The sequence below is a fragment of the Teleopsis dalmanni genome, chromosome 2 (assembly GCF_002237135.1).
Source record: "Teleopsis dalmanni isolate 2A chromosome 2, ASM223713v2, whole genome shotgun sequence".
Taxonomy (NCBI): Eukaryota; Metazoa; Arthropoda; class Insecta; order Diptera; family Diopsidae; genus Teleopsis; species Teleopsis dalmanni.
Window position 1 is genome coordinate 25736770 of NC_051847.1, and position 24188 is coordinate 25760957.

The following is a 24188-nucleotide window of genomic DNA, read 5'->3' on the forward strand; positions in this document are numbered from 1 at the left end:
ATATACAACATACACAACATAAAACGAAATTTTTTAAATAGCTTACCCGAGTGAAAATAAATTTTGTTTGCATAAGTTTTATAATTTTATAATTTTCACTAATTAAATTAGGAAAAAAAATTAATTTTTATTTAAATTTAAAATTTAAAACTAAAAAATTTATAAGTTAATATTTTTTACAATTAATTTGCGCCAAAAAAAATCACGGAATTATCCAACTTCCTGGCGCGTACAAAGTTCTTTCAATTGTACTGTGTGAAAGGTTGAAGTTACATGTTAACTCAATGCTTGGGTCTTATCAGTGCGGCTTTTGATCTGGTCGCTTCTCTGTGGAAGTTAGATGTCAACTCACTGTTTGTGTCTTATCAGTACAGCTGTCAATCTAGTTGCCAAATAGTTGCTGCGACACATTTTATAAAAAGGCCAAAAACGCAACATCGACACCCATCATCTTTTTGTCAATCATATAGCTATCTTCGATAGTCTCATAAGGTATCTCTACAAAGTTAATAGGACTCCTTAGAATGAAATTGAGCAGCTCCGACAAGGTAGGATTAAGTCCTCCTTACCTTTGGATGCCGTGCGAGTCTTTAGATATTGTATGATCATATGATCTTTTCAATTTCCTCGTGGAAGTAATGATACACAGGCTTAGTGTTCATAGTAATCACATTATTTTTCACAATTGTGTCCAACTTCTTGCTTACATCGATGACATCGACTTCATTAGGCGTATCAAGGATGATGTTACAGCTGCCTTTGCTGCTATTAAAAAAGAATTTCCGAAGATGGACTTAGAGGTGAATGAGGGCAAAACAAACAATATATCAGCTACTAGTAGAAATCAACTTGTAACTAAGGATGATTCTTTCAATCTGTCAAGGATTTCATCTCCCTTAGCACCGATGTGAAAAACAACAACGATATCAGCTTAGAGATCGGACTTAGAGATCACTATTATCAATAAGTGATACTATGATCTAAATAGGCAATTGAGACGTAAAAAAAATTTCGAGAAAGACAAAATTTGAGCTCTATAGGTTACTTATCCTATCTGTGCTTCTATGTATCTCAAAAGCATGGACGTGTGATATGATATGTAAGACCGAAATCGGATGAGTTGTTATGCCCATATATGTTAAGTATGTAGGTAATTTTGTTATAAAAGGAAATTTAAAATTTTTCTGAAATTTCCATTGAGAAGATTGCTTTTAATTCAATATTCATTTAAATTTTTAGTTTTTTAATGAACATTGAAAATTATGCAGAATTTAGTTTGACTTGAATTTAACATAAGTAATAATTTTTATTTGTAATAATATATTTGATAAATTGCAATAGTGATGCCAATATGTCTGTAAGAGACTTAAGCTTAAGTAAGAGACGTAATGTTTTTATAGAATAAAAATCCTACAATTTTTATAGCGTTACGTTATCCTTCATTTGTGTATATTACTTATATGATTATTTGTAGTATTTTATTACCACACAATATCAGGGAAACTTTTTCATATAATTATTATTTATTTAATATATTTTTATTTTAAAAATCTAATAAGTAAAAAGAATGTACAAAAAAAATGCATAACATGATTTCATACTTTTCTTAGAATTATTATTAATTTAATATATTTTTATATCAATAATCGAATGACTAAAAACAATATATAATAATGTTGCATAATATGATTGCGTACTTTTTTCTAAGTATTTAAATAATTTTATTTTTACTAATAGAAGAATTTTTGAATAGTAAATTCTTGTATTGCAATAAAAAATTTTTATTTATAAGCTTTAAAATTCCTTTGAAATAGTAATACAGCTAAGAAATTCAAATGCAATCTGAATTCCAATAATCGAATTTCTCATATACAACATCTGTTATCCTTCAAAGGCTCTTATCTCTACAGAAAGTGAAGCCATTAATGAATCGTTTTTGTAATACTGAAATTACTGCGGCTTAAGATGAATGAAAATGTTCTATTTCTGTTGCTATTTGCGTAGATAAACAATACATCTGACTTTGTAGTTTGCAGCGACGAAGATGGTTAACATGCATTGTATATGTTTTTGAATAAAGACATGTACCACAAACAAATACTTAGAATAACAAATGCTTACATAAATTATAAGGATTTCTTCGATGCATTGTACGTTCTATGGAAGAATATGGTATTTCAGCAATTAACCAAATTGTTGAATACATAGCTTCATATATAAAGAAAGCTTATTTAGTACACAACAAATATTTTAAAGAAATTTTGAATTGATTTAAATTTAAAATTTAAATATTTTACTATATCCTTTCAACTTAACTGAAACTAAGTAACTATTAAAGAGAAAAATCATCGATCGTAAATTTGAATATTGATCAACTGAAGAATCATTCTTTTTCTGCAATGCAGTCATGAATTTCATTCGTTTTAAACCTTTTAAACTTTCCGAATTGTATTTACTGCAGATACAGTGCTTTTTCGACAATCATCATAAAGTTTTGTAATACTCTAGTGATAAGAAACCCTAACGAGTTCTTCCCTGTCACACATTTTTTTCAAAAAAAAACTGAAGAACAGATACTCTCGCACGATTATAAATACCAATTATAGTAATTATAATTGTATTACTAAATGTACTAAATATAGTATTTATAAACTGTATTTCTGTCGCAAATACAGATTTTTCTAACAAACAATAATACGTAGTTTTGCAACACTGTTAAGGTTAAAGACTCGAACGAGACGTTTTTCACTTGCAATTACCCCGTTCAAATAGGCTAGGAGTGATTGTTGAGACAATTTTTCTTCTTGTATAAGATAGTCTTAAACGATTCAATTTCAAAATATGAATGACGTTATATTATATAACGTTGATCATCTATATATAAGTTATCTATTCTTTAAATGTTATTCCTAAAACTATGCGTATATAACTATGCGTACAAATTATATTTTTCATTAATTATGAAAAATTATATATAATTTTTAATAAAGAGATTTTTCGAACAGTACTGAAACTACAACAACAAAAGTTCATTTTATATTATTTGAATTAATTGAATTTTTAGTTGACCATACAGCTGTTTCGAGTATTGTCAAATATGCATAATAAATGGTCTCGGAAATAGTTCTTGTATTTAATTGTTCGTAAAAAGTTTTTTTGGGACTGCAACTAGCAGGAATCAAACTCGTGTCCTGCCAAATTTAAAACTCAGAGTCAGAGCACCTTAACCAACCGACGCAAAGCTGTTTTGTTACTTTGCTGTGAAAAATGAATAATTTTTAATTCAATTTAATTTTATGTTCATTTGAATTATTTATAGAAACCAGTAATATAACAATTTAGAGTAATTACACTAAAATATGCACAGTAAGAAGTGTTTAGTATCCTAAAACTGATGAATAACCCAGTGCGATTTAATTTATTAAAGTAATATTCCCATTCGAAACTTCTATAAACATCACTCAAGCAAGTAATCATCTTCATCACTACGATTGTGAAAATGAGAAATATTTCTGAAAATATTGAAATATTTTACCCAAACCATTTATTGCAGTTTTGAAACCATTAACCCAAAATCGCTAAGGAAGAGCTTAAAGTTGGGGTTGAGCACCAATTCGCAATGGTAGTCAACTGTTAAAATGTCAAATATGTACACAGCAACAAATTATGCAAAAATGTTTGCAAGCATTTAGGGACATAACCAAGTGATAAATTTCGATACTGAAAAAATGTAAAAAAAATGTTAAAAAAATTAAAAAAAAATAAAAATGAAATCCTTTTAAACTTAAGCGTCGATTGCTTAGCATTCGCATCCATTCATCGCTCCGGGACGGTCATCATAACTAATAACAAAAGGTGTTGTCATTGCACATGAATAAATTACATTTTCGCTGCTCATGTTCCTGGTCATCAATCAATTAGAGACGTGCTCTACTAAAATGACATTTATTAAAAATTCAAAAAAAAAATAAAAAATGCACTACAAAATATAAAACTTGGTTCAATTTGCATAAAACATATCTAATTTTTCCTTCTTTTAACATTTCACAAACTTCTTTAAATTTAAATTATATTTTTATTTTTTTAACCACTTTTTCACGTATTTTTTCACGTATTTTTCCACTTTCACTTAAGTATTTTACACTTAACGATTTTTCGTACTAACATTTTTTTGCTTCTTCTCTTCTAGTTGTGATTTTATTGTAAAATAAAGAAAAAAAAAAGCCGTGATTAATTAATAAAAAATTAACAAAAATTAAGAAACTCACGTGACAATAAGTAAATGTTAGACAAAATTTGCACATTATTTGATTTAATGCACTATAAAATCTGAAAGTTGAACATTTAAAACATTTAAAACAAAAAAACAATTTTAATTTAAAAAATTAACACCAGAAATAATAGAACAGAAAAAACAACAACGCACCAACTCTTGCACAAAAAGATAGAAAAAATATAGCAAAATTAAATTGCTTTGAAATACATTCTGAGTGTATCTGTGTATTCGTATATTTGCTGCACAAAAGTATAAAAAGCCGTAAAGTGCACTTTAGTTTATACATTTTGACACACTTTCAATTAATTAGAAATACGTAAACTTAACGCACAAAAGCACCGCACTTCAGTTTTTTACAAACGGTGTCAACAAGCTAAGATTATAACCTTTTCCCGCTCGTAATCCCACACCAGCACCACCATTGCACATTATTACAATAGACACCAACATCAATACTTCTACCGTATGGAGCGCGGTGCCGGCGGTGGTCATCACCAATATGTTGCTGCCGGCCATCCCAACGTAACATCCGATGAACATAAAATTCAATCTTCATTTGACAATCCTGCAACAAAGAAAAAACCGCCTAAATTGAAGAGCATTGATCGTTCGGTTTCAATGGCTATAGATAATTATGCACCACAAGGTATTGTTGGTGGTACTTCACCACCGCATATGTTGTTTGATGATTCAATGATTATTGAACATCGTTCGTTATCGCCAGTTCCCATACGTTCAGCACCACCGCCACAAACACTTGCACTTCCCGCACACCATCAGCACCAAATGCACGGTGGTGGCAGTGGTGCCGTTTCACCAGCACTGTCAGCACGCCAACAACATTTATCGTTTCAGCACTTGGCAACACAAGCGCGTCAGCGCCAGCATGCACATCCGCACTCCAGTTCGACAAGTTCACCAACTTCGCATGTCGTCAGTCCGGTACAGCCTGACATTTATTTAGTTAGCAGTAGTCTTGGTGACGATGTAGGTGCTATTGGTGGCAGCACATCGCCAATACAATTCATTGATGACTATATGCTACCGCCATCGCATCGACATACAGCCACTGCTACACATCCTTTAAAAAAATCAATGTTTCGCCGTTCGGACACTATTGATGTGCATCCTGCCTCTAGTTATCAAATAAAAAAAACTCATTCTTTTCATGCACAACAAGATCCCAGTGGTATGGACCATTTAATAGTTGGTCCTAATTCACAAGGCTCCTCAGCTGCATCCAGCAGACGCACAAGTTCCGTACGTGGAAATTTTCTTATGCCCAGCCATCCCTCTAAAGACACAAGTCGTTCTCCATCACCTAGTAGACGTGGTTGCAGATCACATCGATCTTTTAATGATCCATCTCGTAGACCAAGTATTAAGCCTGAGTCCGTAGTTGAATCACAAATTCGTCATCCATCACTAAACGATGAACTTATGGAATCTCTCGATGGACGACCACCACTGTTTGCACCAACAAATTTATCATTAGAAAATGAACTTTTTATAGAGTCACGTTCACGTAGTAATAGTCATACGAAAATGGAAAATGTGGGTGCCGATATGCCAGCACAACGTGGTGCTGCTATGATACGTAAAAGCTCCGGTTCGTTTGAAGATGGTACATCGCATAGTGCTACCCATCCGCCTGCATCATCAACCAGCATAAAAAAACGTGATCATCCACATTCACGGCAACACAGTTCACATAGTCTTGAACTTGATGGCAGACCATCAACTTCCGCTGCTGCTGCTGCAGCTGCTGCGGCAACACATGCACATCCATCACGCACAATACAATTACATAGCGCTGCTGCAGCGGCGACGGCAGCATATCATTTTAAACGTGGCGCACAACATGGTCGCTCACTTTACTTATCGCCAAGTAATCTCGAAGAACTGCAAATTCATCGTCCAGGCGTACTAGCAGCTGCTGCTGCATTTCAAGGCACCAACGCCAGTGCAAAACAAGCCAAAGCTCTTCATAGCGCTAGTGTACGCCTACGCACATACAGGGAAACCTTAAGCGCTACGAAGAAATCGAAAAGCTTTATTGGAGATGGCACATATCCACCGCCTATAAGTGGCAATGACTTTGAGCTTACATCACCCCACCGACGCAATAGTCGTCCATTATCGAGTGCTGTACCCGGTGCTAGCATTGAAGATATAAAACGTAGTCCACGCCCTATGGCAATAGCATCCACATCAACAGCTGCTGCATTTATTGAAGAAAAACGTCCATCGTTCGAACGTAAACCATCGCTAACATATGAAATAGGTGATGCAGCTTTTGAACAGGTACTACGACCTTTTCATCACAAAGTGGCCGGACGAAAATCATCGTTGACCGGTACACGCAAAGCGTTGAAAAAGAAATCGCTGAGTGAAGAGACCGATGAAGACGAAGAAGCTGATCGCAAACGTAAACGTATCGTTTGCACTGTAATGACCGTGTTCCTGTGTCTGGTATGTGCCAGCGTATTTGTTGTCATCCTAACTTTAACACATTCCTCAGGGCAATCGCAACAGTCGTCGTCAAAGAAAATATACACCTATACTAGAGAGACGCCGGTCCACTACAATGGTATGATTTGATTTGTGTATTGGACGTAAATTTGTTGTGGTTGTGAATGTGTTTTTGATTTTTCTTATTGGTTTTATTTTTACAGTTGTAAACAATTTCGACTTCTTCTAAACTATCAATACTTTTTAGGATTAAGAACAAAGTCAAGGAAATACTTGCAAAAGCAATCAATAAATTTTTTAACTCTTCCAGATACGCAATCCGGAAGTATTTGATGCTCTTTTTATTGAGATTTTTCTTTAATTAAAGTTGATAAATATTTGCAAACATTTTCTTGACAAACTATGTAATCGTAATTTTTTAGTAAACTAAAACCAAAATAATAATATGTATTGCTTGTTAATGTTTTATAATAAGAACTATTAAGAAAATTTTTCGAAACAAAACTTAAATAAATTCTAAGCCAAACATAAATAAGATTCGTTAATACAAAAGATATATGGACAATTTCTATCATTGACGTCTTGGATTGGTTGTATATTACAAAGGAGCTTAAACTTATAGAAGATTTTTGTAGTCTTTTAAAGTTGGATCTCAATAATAATAAACAAATTGGCAAAGTATTTTTATTTTAACATTATTCATCGTCACTTATACTTTATTTAGCAAATTATTGAATAAAATTAATTAACATATTGAAATTGCAGGAAATTCATTTCGTAGAATAAATTAATTGCAATCGGTAATAATTTAACATACTCAAGTCGTAAATGTATTCATAAGTTTAAATTTCATGAACTTATATTTCTTTTTTTTTCTTCCAAGAGTAAACTTTTCCAAAGCAAGCCCAGCACCTTTAAATCACACGATCTTATAAGCCAGTCTGCAGGTCACTTTCTTGACTTAGTACTATCATTGAATGCTTCCTTCAACAGTTCGATCGCCAGCAGTTTGGTACGTTCTACCATCTTGTTAAAACCAAAACCTCTCTATAGCATCTTCACAAATTTTTACGAAAAACTTTTTTGTCATGGCATTTTACCTACTGAACATTTTTGATGGTGATATGACAACTTTATTTTTAAATTAGTACGATCTACGGATCTCTCTAGCTCTAAACTAAATAGTAGTTTTGGCTAATAAATCCCCTATGTATCTTTCACTTTATCATCTGTTGATGATAAACTTTCTAAAACAAAAAAATTTATCACTCCGGGATATTCGATCTTTTTCGGTACTGTATAAATCACCAACACATCGGTTTCGAATGGCTTGTAAAATAAAACGAATTATTATATATCGAAATAAGCATCTGGGTGTGTTCATATGATAAATAAAATGTCAAAATGGCGTAAAAGTTTTGATTCTTCTACTGGACAATAGATGTTGCTTTCAAGACCTTTCAACCAACCTCTATCTAGTAAATATACTCTAATAGATCCTATTTATTGTTTCAAATCATAGAATACATCGTAACTAATAAATAAAATAATCTTTAGACTCCACTTACATTTATTTCAAGTCCTATGATGCGTTCTTACTACAAATAACCTGTTGTGGACCTTATTTAAATTCATTTCAATTTCCGTAATGCATCATAACTACCATATATGGTATTTTGGATCTTATTAATATTTATTTCAAGTTTTAAAATGCTTCATAACCACAAATAGAGTATATTTGTGGATCCTGTTTATATATATTTCCGGTTCCGCTCATTTGACAGTAGTAAGTCAAACTGTTCTAAAATTTGCTATTCTTAATCTTTTACATAATGAAAAAAGATTCATTGAATACTTCGCATGAATTGAAGAGTTTTGTTAAAAATTTCATTTAAAAATTCAGTTTAATTTAAAAGTTTCAAAAAAATCAGGTAAATAAATAACATAATACCGCATTCAAATGACTCGGCATTTACTTTCTGTACATAATTGCCTGTAATCTAAAAGAAGATGTAGTTAAAAAGCCAAGCTTTGTTCCTTTCATTGTCTTACTGAAACTATCTAGATTCCTTAAGTTTTCATTTCGAAACTAACTGGAATAAAATAATTGCATCCAACACCTGAAATTGGAAGATGACTAACTAAACTAAACGCTTTATATGCATAACATTAAAACTTTTAACTAATTATAGATTGCAACAATATTTATAATTTGCATTCCACACTTTTACATATAATATTTTATTAATTTATCTATCTAAAAATTATTTGAGTGAATGAGGTCATTCGGGCATTGAGTTTGAAAATATATTGAACTATTGTTGCCATTAAAAATTTAATAGAATATAGAGCAATGGCAATTGCACTGAAAAAAAAAATTATGAACTTCACCTAAGCATTTTTTTACATTGCAGTTAACCATTTATGAAATTAATGACAAAGATCCAACCTTATGTATGATATTTTCACACTATCGGCAATATCTTAAATGTGACAAACTTATAAAGTTTGGTTTACCATTAAAACCAGTGGTGGATAGAGAGATAAAAATGTTTTAAGCCCTTTATTAAGCTATCAAGGTATCAGTGCACATATAAGCGAACAGTAGCAATGTTAAGAACAATTACACAACGCATTAGCAAAAGACTCAAAAAATGCACACAAATGCAACATTATTAAGTCAACGACATCTGACCTTTGCTGTAAGTATTTCTGTTATAAGAACAGATAAGAAATTTTTAGTGTTTTAGTGTTCAATATTTAAACAAAAATCAGAAATAAATATTTAAAAATACCATAAATAAAAGCTTTTAGTTATATTACAAATGGTTTATGCAGTACCCATTTTCCGCAAAACAGAACCACCACTGTTTGACACACTCAAGCTACATAAATTAATGTAAATGTGTTGTATTCGAATTGTGTTATCAACAGCAAAAGTTACTAATAAATCTCGAGTATTGTGCATGTATGAGTACGTATATATGTTACTGGCTAGGTTTACTTTAAAATGTTTGTTTTTAGTGTCCCATTACACTGTTATGTACTGTTGTATAGTACTGTTATACTGTTATGTAGGTTAAGGTGTAATGTAAATATATGTAAGCTAAGCGGATTGTTATTGTTCATGTTGGTGACATTGCCTGCTTTGATGGCTTCACTTGCATTTGTAACCAACAAGCAAAAAATGTGACATAAAATGAGCATTTATGAATTCACTTTGCAGCGCAGTGCCCACATGACAATAGGTGTCCTCAACAACAATACTAACAAAAATGAACCCAACAACAAAGCTGTGAGCCACCAACAGTTACCATAACCACACTAATAAACTTAAATAATAACAATAAAGTAACAACAAACTGTTAATAGCAGTGACAACTGAAGTGCATGTCTAAGTGCTTGGAAAAATAACAGTTCGTAATAACAAGGACAAGATAATACTAGTGAACTATAGCTGAAAAGCTGAGTGCTTTAAGTGGACAATCACATATGACTTTTTTTTAGTTTTTTTAGTTTTTATTAAATAATAAAATACATATTTATTGTAAGGTGAATTAATTTAAAAGAAGCTTAATAGTATTACAAACTATTATACTATTATGGAATTTTAGTTAAAAGTTGAAGTAACTAAGTAGTCTTCATTAACCTTATTTCATTTGCGCAAATTACATTTTGCTATAATTTTTAAATATTTAAGTAACTTCCTTATTGTTAGTCATTATAATAAATAGTAAATTATTACACAAGTTAATTTTAAAAATATTAAATTATTTATTGTGTTGCAATTGTATAAAACATATAAAAATAAAACAAAGTACTATTAGAGAAAGAAGTTAATAATGTTTTTAAAATATAATAACAATTTTTATATACACATATTGTTAACTTTATACAAAAAGGTTATTATTATTTATTATTTTTTTTTAATTATTAATAAAATTTTTTTTTATTAATAAAAAAAAAATTTTTTTAAATTATTAATAAAGAAGAACTAACTTATTATTATTTATTATATTTATATATTTATAATTATTTTATTATTATTATTATTATTATATTATATATTATTGTTATACTATTACTATTATATTAATTATTATTATATTCTTATTTTATTTACATTATTTATTATTATTATTAAATTATATTATTATGCTAATATATTATGCACATTATATATCTTATTGTTAACAAAAGGGTTATACAAAAGGGTTATTATATTAATTTATTTTTATATTTATATTATTTATTATTTTTATTTATATTATTAAATTATATTATTATGCTATTATATTATGCACATTATTTGTCTTATAATTAAACTCCATACAAAACGATATAAGGGTTAAGGTAGTTATAAGGATATAACTTTAGTTATGAGTTATAAGGGTGTAACAAAAAAGCTACACCCTATTTGATATGACAGCATTTTTGTAACTCACTGAAACATAATTCATAGCCCCAATTAAGTTTATATATTCCAGATCTAGTAGCTTAGTTAGTTGAAAGACAAGTAGACTAGTAGTTAGCAACTTTAATCATAGCTACTGAAGCCTAAGTTCATATTTCATTGAGTGAATACATTTAATGTAAAATAATATATCTGTAGTCAAGATTAGCTCGAGAAATTGAGTTCATTTAGCCTTGTCCGTGTATATCATTGCATATATAGAGTGATTTTTTTTTTTTTGTAAAACAAATACGGGCCAATTTTTTAATATATTATATCATTCTTCAAAAAGAGATTACTCGATGTTGACTTTCAACATAAAAGCCATTATTATCTTGTCGAAAATGACTCTACATATAAACAAATCTTCTCTGATATTTTTAATATTGTCTCATAATTAGAATACAAAAACCATTTCTTTTTTCTTCACATAAAGCAAAGACTCAAAATATTTCTCTAAACGAAAATATTAACACATATAATAATTTCTTCTTTTCCTTAGTTGGTCATTATAGTAAAGACATGAGTCGTCCTTAGTTGTCAACTCGATCAGTAGCTTGCTATGGCTAGTTGTTAGTAGCGCGTGTCTTCAAACCGTTGATCACTTTTCTTTTTTACCGAAGATGCAAACAGCCTCTACCGTGTTTTCTACCAATGGGTACCGAATCAAATATCTTTCCAACCGGATCACTTTCTTCTGAACTTTTTCTGTGCTTAACTATGTCAATATCGCGGTACAAGCTATGTTAGTTGGTTACAGTTTCTAATGGAGATAACTTCCATGTACCTCAATTAGCAATTTTTCACCGTTTTGCTACCATATTCCGCGCAAGTGCCCTAGTATGAAGAGTAGAGACTAAATCCATCTCACCGAATTTAGGTAATTTAATAGTCTTTTCATCTTCACCAGTGAGCAATCTGATAAACTATCAAAAAAGTATTTTCCTAAGAACCCAACTATGTACACCTAATACAAACAATTTTGCCTATCTAAATAGTCTCTATCATTATAATTTGTTCGCACTTTATGGATACTAAATTTCATATACAATGTTTTTGAAAATTTCTATTTTGCAAAAATGGTTTAGATACTATGATATATATGCTATAAAGTACGTACATTATAAAGTATATTTTTCTGCATGTGCAACTTATTAAAGTAACATAAACATTAGTATCAAAGGATTTTTTAGAATTTGCCATTAAACGTATACCATTCCCTTGTAGCAAGTCCCAACCTCAGCAATTCAAAGTAAGCTTGTGGTAAGCACTTCAGTTTGTGTATTTAAGCTACTTAGAAATGGTACTGATTTACTCTGCTCAATACTACTTGGTACTTTCATATCCTTGTCCATCAAGCCATATCCTTGTCAGTTGTAGTGTTCATGACGTTCACACTTTCACATTACTGCAGTCAGTTTTTAATTTTAAAATATTTTCTTCAAAATTGTTGCATTTTTACTGCAATTTTGCTGCATCTTTTTATACTCCACAATTTGATTTTTTATTTTCAGTTCTCCTATCTCTTCACTGATAGACCAACTGAAAGTTGTAGTAAAAGTTAATGGTGTGGTAAAAAAGAAAAATATATTAAAATCAAGCAATATAAGTTTGCATGTGCATTTAAGTTGAGGCGTGCATATTGACCCAAAGACCACTGAAACCCATATGAAAATGTCAACAAAAAAATTACTTTTTGTGAGTGCAAGTACTCGCATTGACTTTTGTGTCATTAGTGTAAAAGTGCTATCTAAATCTCCTACAGCAATAAGTTGGCTTTAGTGACGGGACTTAACTGTCAAAAGTGTGGACTCCTGAGAGCTTTTTACACATTTCACATTAACATTAAAAATAATAACAAAAATAAAAAGTTTAAGTAAAATAGTAGTTTCCCTAGAAATTATTCCTTTAACTGCTACTTTAGGGTAGAAATGGGAATTTCAGTTCTTTTTAAAATAATTATTTCTCTTTGTAATATAATTGTATTTCTGCTATTTTAAAATTCATTCTCAAATAATAATAGCTAATTTAATTTTAATAATATAAACTACTAAGTACTTGGCTAAGAATTTATAAAGAAGTTTTAAGTTCACTTACCATTAAAAGTGTTTTAATGCCATTGATCAAAAATCTTCAAACTTTTATTTTATATATGTAAATCGTACTATTTGGCTTTTTATTTTTTGTACTTCTAAGTTTCCCTCTTATCAAGTAAACGTGAAAGTTATAATTGGTCTCAAAGGAGCTGCACTTATGCTAAAAGGATAAATGCATTTTTGCTATGTTGTACATTTAAAGGATTTGACCACAGCATTGAGGACCACTCCTTCATGGTAACATTTCACTGGAACAGTACAAACAAAAACTGCCAAAATTGCTCAGAAACATTTAAAAATTGTTTTTTACATTTGTTTATTTTTCCAACATTTTTCTTGTTTTTTACTAAAAAAAACTGTTTACTACTCCATTTAACCCAAAATTGCCAAAAATCACATTTTACTTTTGTGCTTAACCAGCGAAAACTTTGCTAAATGTTTAGGAAGAATATTCAGAAAACTATAATATTTACTATTACAACAAATAAACTGTTAAGCTATTAAAATATATATATAAAAAATATTTATACATACATATAATTCATAAATGCTGTACTGCTGTACTGAAAACAGTTAAATTTCAAATTATTATATTTATAATTTATAAGGTATGGTAAGAAATGGTTATCAGATAACTTCCAACACCTCAATTAGCTATTTTTCGCCGTTTTACCACCATATTCCTCGCAAGAACCTCTAAGATAGAAAAATATAGTCTAAAACCATCCCGTCGAATTGTAATAATTTAATAGGCCCTTTAATAGGCCAATAACAGTCTGATAAAATGTCAAAGAAGTACCTTCCTGAAAACCTATTTCTAGGTTAAGAATAATAATGCCTTTAAAAACATAGCCATCTGAAATCTGAGTTTATAAACAATGTGATTCAACTCAGATACACTAAATTCAACATTTCTATTCATTTATACTTGAATGAATCGATAAGGGTCGGATGCACACTGGCAGCAAAAAATGTCCGGTTTCATTACTCTGCCGCGAGAGAGATGGTTATTATTTGCTACTGTACACAACGGACCCACTAGTAAATGCAATCAGCTGAACAACGTTGGCCAATAGCAATAAAAAAAAGAACTTAGTGCCACCACTTCGACATTTAAGCGATACTCTATACATGATCTAATGTATCTAACAACCGATCTACGGCATGGAGGTGATGCCGATCATTTGTATCCTTAAATATAGTTACATAATAGCAATAAAAAATACTTGGTGCCACCACTTCGACGTTTAGGCGATACTATACTACTGTACACAGTGATGTCGCTATTGAACACTGGTCTTTAACGCTCGGTACCTAATATAACTCACAATTGTTGAAACTGCATAGAGGCGACCCCGATCGTTTTTATCCTTTAGCATTTTTTCCTTAGATTGTTAGACTATCAATCTATTTAATGTCAAAAGAAAAAAAAACGACAGTGTAAGAAGATTCCAGAAGGTAACAGTTCTACCACTCAAATAGGGCCATCTGATTCAACCGATAATATATTTGAAAATTCATTTGAATTTAATTTTTCTTGTGAAAAATTTTCTAATTCAAATGCAGAAGCTTAAGCTCTGTTACACATTGTATTTACAGCAGCAGTTTTTGCATTTATACTTTTGAGTGTTCTGCGATGACACAAAACCATCTCTGTGCAGAAGTATTTGCCAAGAAGCGCAACAGATGTAATCAATCAAACAGCCCTGACATGGTCTGAGTGACTTTTCTCTGCTCTATAAGATACAATTACCAGTTCACAGAAAGTGTTGACGGTCTTATCTTTATCCATCTACAAAAAATGTATGGAGGATGCATAGAGAATGAGACTAGACATAGATATAGTTGTTTATTCTCGTCTTGTTTGTTTTTATTTAAACTCGCTTAATTTTAAGACGACGAAATCAATTATGAATAATTAATTATTTTTGGTTTATTTTAGTTAATAACTCCAGTTGCTTTGTGGATAAGCATGTATCTATAAAAAAAACTATTCTTACTCAATTTCTCTTCCCATTCTTAAATCAATAACCACAGTTACGTTTCGTCATGGAATAGTGATCGGACTACCATTATCAAAACGAAGTAAATAACATAAAATAATTTTCGTTAAAATAAAATGTAAATAAAATGACACCAAAAAATTTATTAAAAGAATATTAAAATTTTGAACTTTTTCCTGTCATGTTTCACTACATCCACTTTATCCACTACACCTAAAGTTTTATCTTTTTTTGAAAATTAATTAAAATTAAAAAACTGTTTCACACATGGTGCTAGGCAAAGTTTTGAATAATATTTTCCTTAAGTTTCATTTAAAACTTGTGTCATAAGTTTTCAGCACATACATTCATATAAGAGTACATATGGGAAGGAGTACATTAAAGGACATACACCCCTACACTCAAATTATTTTAATAATTTTACTTACCACATATTTCCTTTTTTATTTTAATTAATTTTATGCTTTCGTAGTCATAGTTGGCTTATTATGGAAAATATTTTAAAATTTAAACTGTGTACTTATGGCTGATGTTAAATAATTTAAAAACAATTACTTTCCGATTTAACAGAGAAAATAATAATAAATATTTATCTTTAAGTGTATTTCGAAGTTTTCTGTTATATGCTCCACTTAAGAGAACAGAATCCTACAAATACAAACTTACATAGTTGGAAATTGTAGCAATTAACGGGGTATCTTGAGCATATAAAAGTTATTGTTGGGACTTACTGGAGTAACTACTATATTATATTTATATCGTATATATTAAAAGTCTATGGGTATAATTTATCATAAATAAAACAGTGTGCGTTTGTCAAATAATTTAAATGGAACTCTATTTTCTTTAATTTTTTGCTGTAAATAGATAGTATTCTACTATATAAGAGTTATGAGATGTGAGCATGAACTGTTAACCAGTGTTTGGAGTGTTCTAACGTATACTTTGGAGTGTTCTATGTTGGCACTAAAGTATATTCTACCATATTACCATGTGAAATGTAACCACGATGTGTAATCTTGTGTATCAACCTTACCTGTTTTTACACTTATACTTTAGAGTGTTCTGCGATGGCATTACGCCATCGAATATGATCAGCTAAATACTGTACTTGTCTGAAATAGCCACATATGTATTACCGCTTAGAAGAACGTGTTTCAAGTCACTGCAAGTAACATTAATATTCAATACCTAAACCAGGGCTCTCCAAAGCAAGGCCAAAGCAAGGCTACCACAATTGAGCGTTTTTTTCTTTGTTATATTTTATTAACATCACATTATTTTATTTTTATGGTATCCCAAATAAATAAATTAAAATGTTTTAAATAATTTATTACACTTCAGGTTAATTTAGCTAATTGACAAAGATTTAACATATAACATTAGATTAAAAATATAATATACTTCATATCACAACAACTAATATTAATAATGCTAATAGTGATAAAATTGTAAATGATAAATTGATGAAGAATTATTAAAACTAAATCTTTCATTACCGTCGTGTTTTTATTTTTCTCTGGACAAATTATGAACGTCTGTTTTTATTTCTACGACCTTCCAACCTATTCAATGATTTGTATTGGCCCACGATCTTATCTGTTCTGGACGGCCCTGACCTAAACTAACTGAAAATTCTCAACAATGAAAACATATTATAATTACGCAAAAGTTGTATAAAATTGTATACCACTATCTTTAAATTTTTTTATATTTTTTTCTGTTTTTTTACTTACTTATTTACTGATCTACCAAGAATTATCGTCATTATTTAAAGAAAACTAGTGTCATATCATTCTTATCTATTGGTTAAGTTAGATAAAAACCTAGATGCTAAATTTATACATCGGCTTTAGGACTATAAATCCGAATAATACTTCTGATGATTCCCACAAACTTCGTTCTTCGTATCCTATTATTAACTATCTGTCATTAAGTAACTTATTTATTTATTTTACAACAATGTTAGGCAAAGAAACAAGTCATAGATAATAAATCTAAAGAGACAAATTTCAGGTAAGACAACATAACATAGTAATGTTACTAATACTGTTAAACTTTTTTTAAAGTAAATAGTCTGGATTGATGAATGCTTACGATACTCATCAACAGACATTTACTTTGAATGCAGTTTTAGCGCAAAACAACAAAAGCTTAAAAGAGGATAACAAATTAAACACACACATATACAATATTTAATAAATGTCTAATAATAACTAAAAAAAATATACATCGTCCCGCTTATAGTATTTCGAAAATAATTTATAAATTTTTAACAACACTTTGAATTGAAAACATCATTATTTAATATATTATTTAATTTGTTTCTCATAGTTCGCCAAGAAAATGAGCGTATGATGAAAGAGGCCATGGATCGTGCAAGGTTCGGTAAAAATTATACAGACACTTCATCGATTATAACCTCACCAGGACTTTCAATTACACACCATCAACAGATTCCATAACAAATAAGTATATTTGACCGTAAAAGGAAATTAGATTTCCCTAAACGACAACACCTGATAAGTGAAAATCAGGGCAGTGGAGCGGGGGAAATAATACAAGCAGAAGAACTGAAACAAATAAGCAACGATGAACCGAACATTTTGCATAAAGCATTCACAAAGTTACTAACATATTTCAAAGCAACCACAATCAGAGAATTTCAAGATACAACAACAGCAGCATTAACAGCAAATGCAGTTAATACAACTACCATTACAACAACAATAGCACGCACACAAGCCACATCATCAGCTTCCACAACCCTAACAGCAACAATAATAGCAAAAACAAAAACAAAAACAACGACATCAACAAACGGAAACAACAACAATAACAACAACAGCAACAAATATGGCAAAACCAATATTAGTGAAAATGTGAAATACAATGAAATCAACAGCAACAATTACATTCGCAACAGCAACAAAAACAACGCTAGTCACAGTAACAGCCAGAGCAGCAGTAACAGCCCAAGCAGCAGTAGCAGCAGAAGCAGTAGAAGCAGCAGTAGTAACAGCAGTGGCAATAACGGATATGCCACTGCATTAACATACAAAGAGGAGGAAATCGTTGACTTGATGTTGATAAGCGAAAATTAAACACAAAACTTGTAGTGCTGCCAACTGCAACGAATTCACAGCATTCAAGTTAAGCGGCAAAGCAAGTGTAGAAATTCATTTTCTAAACAATTTGTGAAATTTTTATTGCATTGATAACACAAATAGCAAACTACAAATGTAAAAAAAACAAAAAATGTTGTAATAAATTTTTTTGTATTTATTGAAAAAAAAAATAATAAAATGCTACAACGGAAATATCTTAGATATTGGAGCAAAATAAAAATGCGAAAGTTGTAGATGTAAAATATGTGCACAAAACTGAATTATGTAAAAATATTTTGTTTAATAAATTTAAATAGAGATTTTAAAGTATCAGATGAAGAACAAACAATTTTTATAAAATCAAAAAAAAAACAGTTACTTAGAGAAATAATTTCTGCTATAAAGTTATTACTTAAAAAGTATTTTAAAGATACTTTGAATTTTTTTATAATATATTAGATTATTTTAGTTATCAAATTTAAGTTCATTTTTTTATTATTTAACATATTTTATGCTATTTTAGTTATGAAATTTTAAATTAAATTGTTTAGTATTTCAAAATTTTTAAATTATATTATTTTTAAATGAAAGATTTTCTGACGATAATATACTATAAGCAATATAATTTATTTCTAGTTATTTTTAACATAATGTGACAGTTAACAGCATTTTTAACTATTGTGTTAAACTGTTAATTACATAGTACAATTACATTGTTTATCGGTTTAATGAATTGTTTTAAAGTAAGCATTGTGTATTAAAAATAATTAATTCAAATTCAGAGAAAATCATTCAAACAGTAGTTTTTTTGAACAGTAGTGAACTACAACAACAAAAATTCATTTTATATTATTTTCATCAATAGAATTTTTGGCTGACCATATAGCTGTTTCGAGTATTGCCAAATACCCATTATGGTTGGTCTTGTATATAACTCCAAGACCAGATATACAGATAAATAAATTCATGACATATGCAGTAATTTTGATACCAGTGGTAGTCTGTTGGAATGGATACAGAACTTTACGCCTCTAAGATATTTAGATTTTTTGTAACCGTTTCTATTAATTTTAAAGAAATAAAAAAAGAAACTATAAGCAAAAAAATGAAACAGTGCTATGGAAATGTTTTCTTTGCAACGTCACAAATTGTCAATTAATAAACATTATACAATGAGGTCTAGAAAAAATGAAAATTTGATGCTTTGTTTTGTGATCGTACTTACTTCTTCGAAACAAAAGTCACTCAAGAATTCTTATTATATCTGTAGTGAAAATTAAATTATTAAATGATTTTTATTTTATTCATTAATAATATGCATTTGTTGAAATTATTTACTTATTTAACTATCAATAACATTTATTCTTGTTAACTGCATTCATAGTTCTTTCACGAAACTCAATATTTTCAGAGTAAAAAAGTATTAGTATGAACAAGTATGAACAAGTATTAAAAATCAACATTAAATTAATATAGAGAAAATGATATTTTAATAACTCCATTCCTGAAATTATATCAAATGAAGTCTAATATTGACTTACAATAAACCGGTAAAGAAAATTGGTTTAAAATATTGTAAATTTAACACAAATTTTAAATGAATCGGCAATGATGCGTGTTTATACCTGGAAAATAAAATCACTATATTTACTATGTTTTTCCCCGAATTAATGTAGTAAAATATTTAATGATATTTCCCTGTAACATTCGTTCTCTGTTTTCTTTTATATTATTATAGCAGAAATTATTTCTATTGAAATTAAAATTAAAAAAACAGAAAACAAATTTTAAATGAAAGTAAAGATAGGAAATATATAAAATGTTGTGTACACTGAAAAATATTTTGTGACATTATAGTTGTAGAAATATTATTATTAAATGAAAAATATTATATTGAAAAATATAAATGTAAAAAACGAATTTTATAAATGCTCAAAGAGCACAATTAAAATAAATTTGAAAAACTATATTATAGTGAAATAATCTTATTAACTAAAATTGAGATTATTTTAGGAAGACATTGAGAATATTTGTAAATTTGAAACCAAAAATAAAATAACTGAATATAATGACAAAAACACACAAAAGTTAAGAAACAACTATTTGTAGATCAATTAAGTAAAATTATATATAAAAACTTATAACTAAAATTAATATAAATTTAATTGAAATGTATAATAATTAAGTTCATTATGTATAAATTCATAGCAATTAAGTAAATGTTTGTATATGAAATTATAATATAAAATAAATAAGAAAAAATTAGTAAAATAAATTAAATAAAATTAGTAAAATAAATGAAATAAACACAAAAGATTTTACAATATAATTAAATGATTAATAAAATTTCAAATTGACTAAGAAAATAATTTAAGTATAAAGCTATTTCCATATAAAATAATTCGTTACGATAATTTTTAAGAATTAAATAAAAAAAAGGCGAGCTTGTTTTCATTAAAAAAATATATATAAAAATATAAATTTAATACTTTAATAAAACAAAATAATGTACTAATTTAAAAATAATTAATATAAAATTTGCCTATAAAGTGCATTAAATTTAATAAAATAATTTTTATATATTATAATAAAAATAAACTCACTCAATTTAAATTAGGAATTAGAAAACAAATTTTTATAATTTAATGTTTATTTTATATTTTAGAAAATTTAATTTAAATTATATGTTACACAAATTTTTTAAGTTTATTTAAAAACAATATATATTATCGCATAAAATTGAACTAATAATTAGTTCAATTAGTTCAATTTAATTCAATTAATACTAATAATAAATTTATTATTAACTATTGAAATATATGTTGTTTAGTGGACGGAGAATGAATTTTTTATTATTTTCAATGTATTTGTATATTAATTAAATATTTTAAAACGATTGCATACAATCAAATCGTCTCAATGAGTTCATTTTGAATTCAGCTCTCTCCTTTGCGCTGGGGAAAACAATGTATTCGTTCATTATAGAAGGCTAAAATTAAGTAAAAATTATTAATTAGCTAAAAGTAATATAAAGTTCTTTTAATTTTAAAATTAATTTAAAATTAAATTAAAAATAAAATTTAATTGTTTATTAAATGAAATCTAATAAATCAGTTCTCAGCAAATTTGATCAGTCAGTCGTACGGTTCACCTTTTAAACCTAAAACTTACATCCATATTCATTCATGCATACATACATACATACAGTACAAAAAGTAAAAATAAACAGGAACAGAAACAAAAGAAGTTGACCCATTTTCTGTGTCCCAGAAGACACCCTGAAAACAATAAAATAACATTAACAATTAATTAATAAATAATTTACTATTAACAAAAATACACATAACCACAGCTATAATAATATGATAACAAATATTGTGATTATTTATCACAAAATAAATTTTTTTAATTATTGTAATTACATAAAAATAATAATAAATAAAATAATAATAAATAAAATAATAATAAATAAAAAATAATAATAATAATAAATAATGATAGCACTATTAATAAATATATTGCCAAAAATAAAATTTAAACGAAAAAAAACCGAAGTAATTATACAAAATATTACAACATCTATAAATGAATATTTGTAAAGAAAAATAATAAATTAATTAACAGTAGAATAAAAAATATTAAAAATTAATAAATTATTTAAAATATAAAAAATAAATAAAAATAATGCAATATAATACAATAAAAGAAATAAATAAAATAAAATAAAAATATGAAATAAATGTTAAAAAATATATGAAAAATAAATAAATCTTACAAAAGATTTATATAAAACAAAGAATAGAAAATTATGAAATAAATACAATTAAAATTAATAATAAAATTTATAAAGAAATAACAAATGTTAAAAATATATGGAAAATAAGTAAATTTAATATAAAATAATAAAGAAATTATATCATAAATTACTGTATTTATAATAATAAAATTTGTAAAAAAAGTTCAGAATATAAAATAAAAAAATGTAATATAAATAAGTAAAGACATAAATGTTTAAAAATATATGCAAAATAAATAAATATAATAAATGATCAATATAAAAAAAAATATGGGTAATTATAAAATAAATACAATTAAAATTAATATTAGAATTTATAAAGAAATAAAACACAATATTAAAAATATATGAAACATAAATAAATTCAATAAAAGGTGTTTATTAAAAAAAATAATTAGAAAATTATATAATAAATTACTGTATTTATAATAACAATATTTGTAAAAAATAGTAAAGAATATAAAATTAAAAAATGTAATATAAATAAGTAAAGAAATAAATGTTTAAAAATAAATGCAAAAGAATGAATATAATAAAAGGTGAATATCAAAAAAATAATTATGAAATAAATGCAATAAGAACTAATAATAATATTAATAAAAAAAATATAATAATATATAATAATGGTATAATAAATGAATAAAGAAGCAAGTATTTAAAAATATATGAAAAATAAATAAATTCAAAAAAAAGGTTTATATTAAAATAAATAAAAAATAATGAAATAAATACAATAACGAATAATAAAAATATAATAATAATAATATTTTTAAAAAAGTAAATAAAACAATAATAAATAAAAAATAAATAATAAAAATAAATAATAAATAAATTTATAAAAATGTATTAAAAATAAATAAATTTAATCAAAAGGTAATATACAAAAAAAAATAAAATTAAAAGTTATAAAAAAATTTGTAAAAAAAGAAAAACGAACAAAAAGAAAATAATGGAATATACAATAAATGAAATAAATAATTAATTAAATGTTAAAAAATATATAATAAATAAATAAATACAATAATAATCTTATTTAAAAAATAAATATATAAAATAAATACAATATAGAAAATATAATGAAATACTTATAAAACAATACCTTCAATATAGCTGTGATTTGTGAAGAAACCTTTTTTAGCTTCTCTTAGTTTATATACTCAGACATCGGATTTTTTGAAATCCCCGTCCCTAATTTGGCAGATTTGACTGTAACAGTAATACGTATATAAATATATTTTTTTTATTATAAAAACAATTTTGCGTTAAGAGGAATATGATTAAGTTTTAAAATGGCGGTTTCAAATAAATAAAAAGTTTTAAGCTTTTTCAATATGATTTTCATATAAAATCTGCAATGATTAAAAAATAAAATTGTTATAAATTTTAATTGATAAATGAAAAATCTTTTAAAATTTTGTATTAACAAAACAAAATTTCAGTTAATTGTTATGCTTATAATAAAATATTTAACTTATTAGATTTTCTATAATTTATGTATTGACATAGATAGAGAAATACGATATACATAAAATAATAATTATTATAATATGTATTAAATTATTTTAAGTAATATTTATTATTGTTAAATATTTTTTGTTTAAAAGAATGGCTGAGACAGAAGATGGAAGATATTGTTGTTAGAGAGTAAGTGCATTCTATGTCAGATAGATCTATCTGGTATGCAAGTACTACAGTAATGGAAAGTAATATAAAAATAAAATTGGTGTTATTATTCAGTTGTCATTTTTATAATCAACAACACACATGTTACGCTTTTCCCATTGAATAACAGTTTAAATACCGTTGAGTTTTTATGTGCCAGATCAAATTGTTTAAAATTTAGAATCGTTAACTTAAAGTGGATATCTCAACTTCCTTAATCTTCTTATTCATTGTTAAGCCACATTTATTGGCACAGTCCACATGTTCTACTGAAAGAATATGGCATTTCATACAATCATTTCTTATTTCTTCCCAGCTAAACT

The 24188-nt window shown here is 27.5% G+C and overlaps 1 protein-coding gene across 1 annotated transcript; it reads left to right on the forward strand.

The window, feature by feature from the left end:
• Positions 1-4496: 4496 nt before the first annotated feature.
• Positions 4497-18354, forward strand: LOC119674171. The gene is made up of 4 exons (XM_038085297.1): positions 4497-6866; positions 17635-17688; positions 17800-18174; positions 18227-18354. Exons 1-4 carry the CDS (start codon positions 4742-4744, stop codon positions 18352-18354), a joined length of 2682 nt encoding a protein of 893 aa, XP_037941225.1. The 5' UTR covers positions 4497-4741.
• Positions 18355-24188: the final 5834 nt, after the last annotated feature.

What these genes read in the sequence shown, in the direction of transcription:
- LOC119674171 (XM_038085297.1), top strand. Translation starts at nt 4,742, where the DNA reads ATGGAGCGCGGTGCCGGCGGTGGTCATCACCAATATGTTGCTGCCGGC. An exon ending in CATGGATCGTGCAAGGTTCG is followed by an intron (nt 17,689 to 17,799) that starts GTAAAAATTATA and finishes AAAGGAAATTAG; the next exon opens with ATTTCCCTAAACGACAACAC. An exon ending in ATATGGCAAAACCAATATTA is followed by an intron (nt 18,175 to 18,226) that starts GTGAAAATGTGA and finishes CATTCGCAACAG; the next exon opens with CAACAAAAACAACGCTAGTC.